This window comes from Myotis brandtii, unplaced genomic scaffold, assembly GCF_000412655.1.
Source record: "Myotis brandtii unplaced genomic scaffold, ASM41265v1 scaffold97, whole genome shotgun sequence".
In the NCBI taxonomy this organism is placed as follows: Eukaryota; Metazoa; Chordata; class Mammalia; order Chiroptera; family Vespertilionidae; genus Myotis; species Myotis brandtii.
Window position 1 is genome coordinate 1,650,235 of NW_005372020.1, and position 1,153 is coordinate 1,651,387.

Consider the following 1,153-nt stretch of genomic DNA (forward strand, 5'->3'; position numbering starts at 1 on the left):
AGGCCTTCCCCGTCCCGGCTGGAGGGGGAGAGGGGTAGCGGGGGCAGCCATGGGCACTGCCAAGCCAGGGCAGAGCGGGCAGTGCCGTGCTCAAGGGACGTAGCAGCGAGTCACCCAGGAGCAGCTGGACAGTCTTTTCCCCGCAGCCCAGCGGGGGAGACTGGTTGCCAGGGGCCAGAGGGGTAGGAGCGGCCTGTTCGGCTGGCCTTGCCCACTGACCAGAGAGAGGGCAGGACCCGGGGATCCAGGAGGAGCCAGAGGCCTTCTCACCCGTCCTCCTCCAGAGAGGAGGGTCCCACGAGGCAGGCAAGGTCCCCGGGGACCCCGCGCGGCTCTGGCAGAGGGACTGGACGGGGGACCCAGAAGTGTGAGTCCTGCTGCGAAGGGAAGTCCCAGGCGGGGTGGCAGGTGGTCCTCGGGTGCCGACTCGGCCAGGCCCTGCTCACCAGGAGAGGCTGAGGGTACGCGCAGATGCTGACGTGTGCCGAGGGCCGCGGCACACGTGTCCTGTGCCTGCGGTGAGGGTTCTCAAGGCCGGACAGACGGGTGAGTCTGTAGGGGAGCCTGGCCTTCCAGGTGGCACCACGGCGCCCCCCAGTCCGGCAGTGCGGGCCCCGGGCAGCCAGAGGGCTTTCCTGCTAGAGAGAAGCAGGAGTGGCGCCTGCACAGCTACGGCGCCGAGTTCAGGCTCCACGGGCCCCCTCCGCAGTCTCAGATGGCGCTGCCCACGCGTGTCGGGAGTGGAGGCCTCGGACACAGACCCCAGCTAACAGCAGCCCAGGCCGGAGGGCCTCTCGCTCCCCTGGGTCTCGGAGGGGCTTCCCTCCATCCCTGGAAGGAGAGGAGTCACGTGGCATCAACCAGGCACCTGCAGGGACACGGGACAGGGACACGGGACAGGCCCCCACCCGACGCCCCCTGGTGCCTGCTGGTCAGAGGTCAGAGGCCTCCAGGCCTCATTCAAGGCCGGGCACGGGGACACATTCCGGGTGATGGGCAAAGGTAGGTACTAGGAGAGCCACAGCCAGGACAGACCGTGGAGCCTGGGTGCCCAGCCTGCCCGTGGGGAGACTGCCCGGCGGACAGGGCAGCAGCGAGGGGGTCTGAGCTGGCCGGCGGGGTCTGGGAGGCTGCGGGCCTGGGGCCTGGGGTC

At 70.0% G+C, this 1,153-nt stretch overlaps 1 protein-coding gene across 1 annotated transcript in view; it reads right to left on the reverse strand.

Annotated features, from left to right (window-relative positions):
* Positions 1–683: 683 nt before the first annotated feature.
* RAB36 (RAB36, member RAS oncogene family) overlaps positions 684–1,153 on the reverse strand; it is a 20,061-nt gene continuing 19,591 nt past the window's right edge. Inside the window, exon 8 of the mRNA XM_014533357.1 lies at positions 684–831. Within this exon, the coding sequence (XP_014388843.1) occupies positions 684–831 (148 nt within the window). The remainder of the gene's footprint in view (positions 832–1,153) is intronic.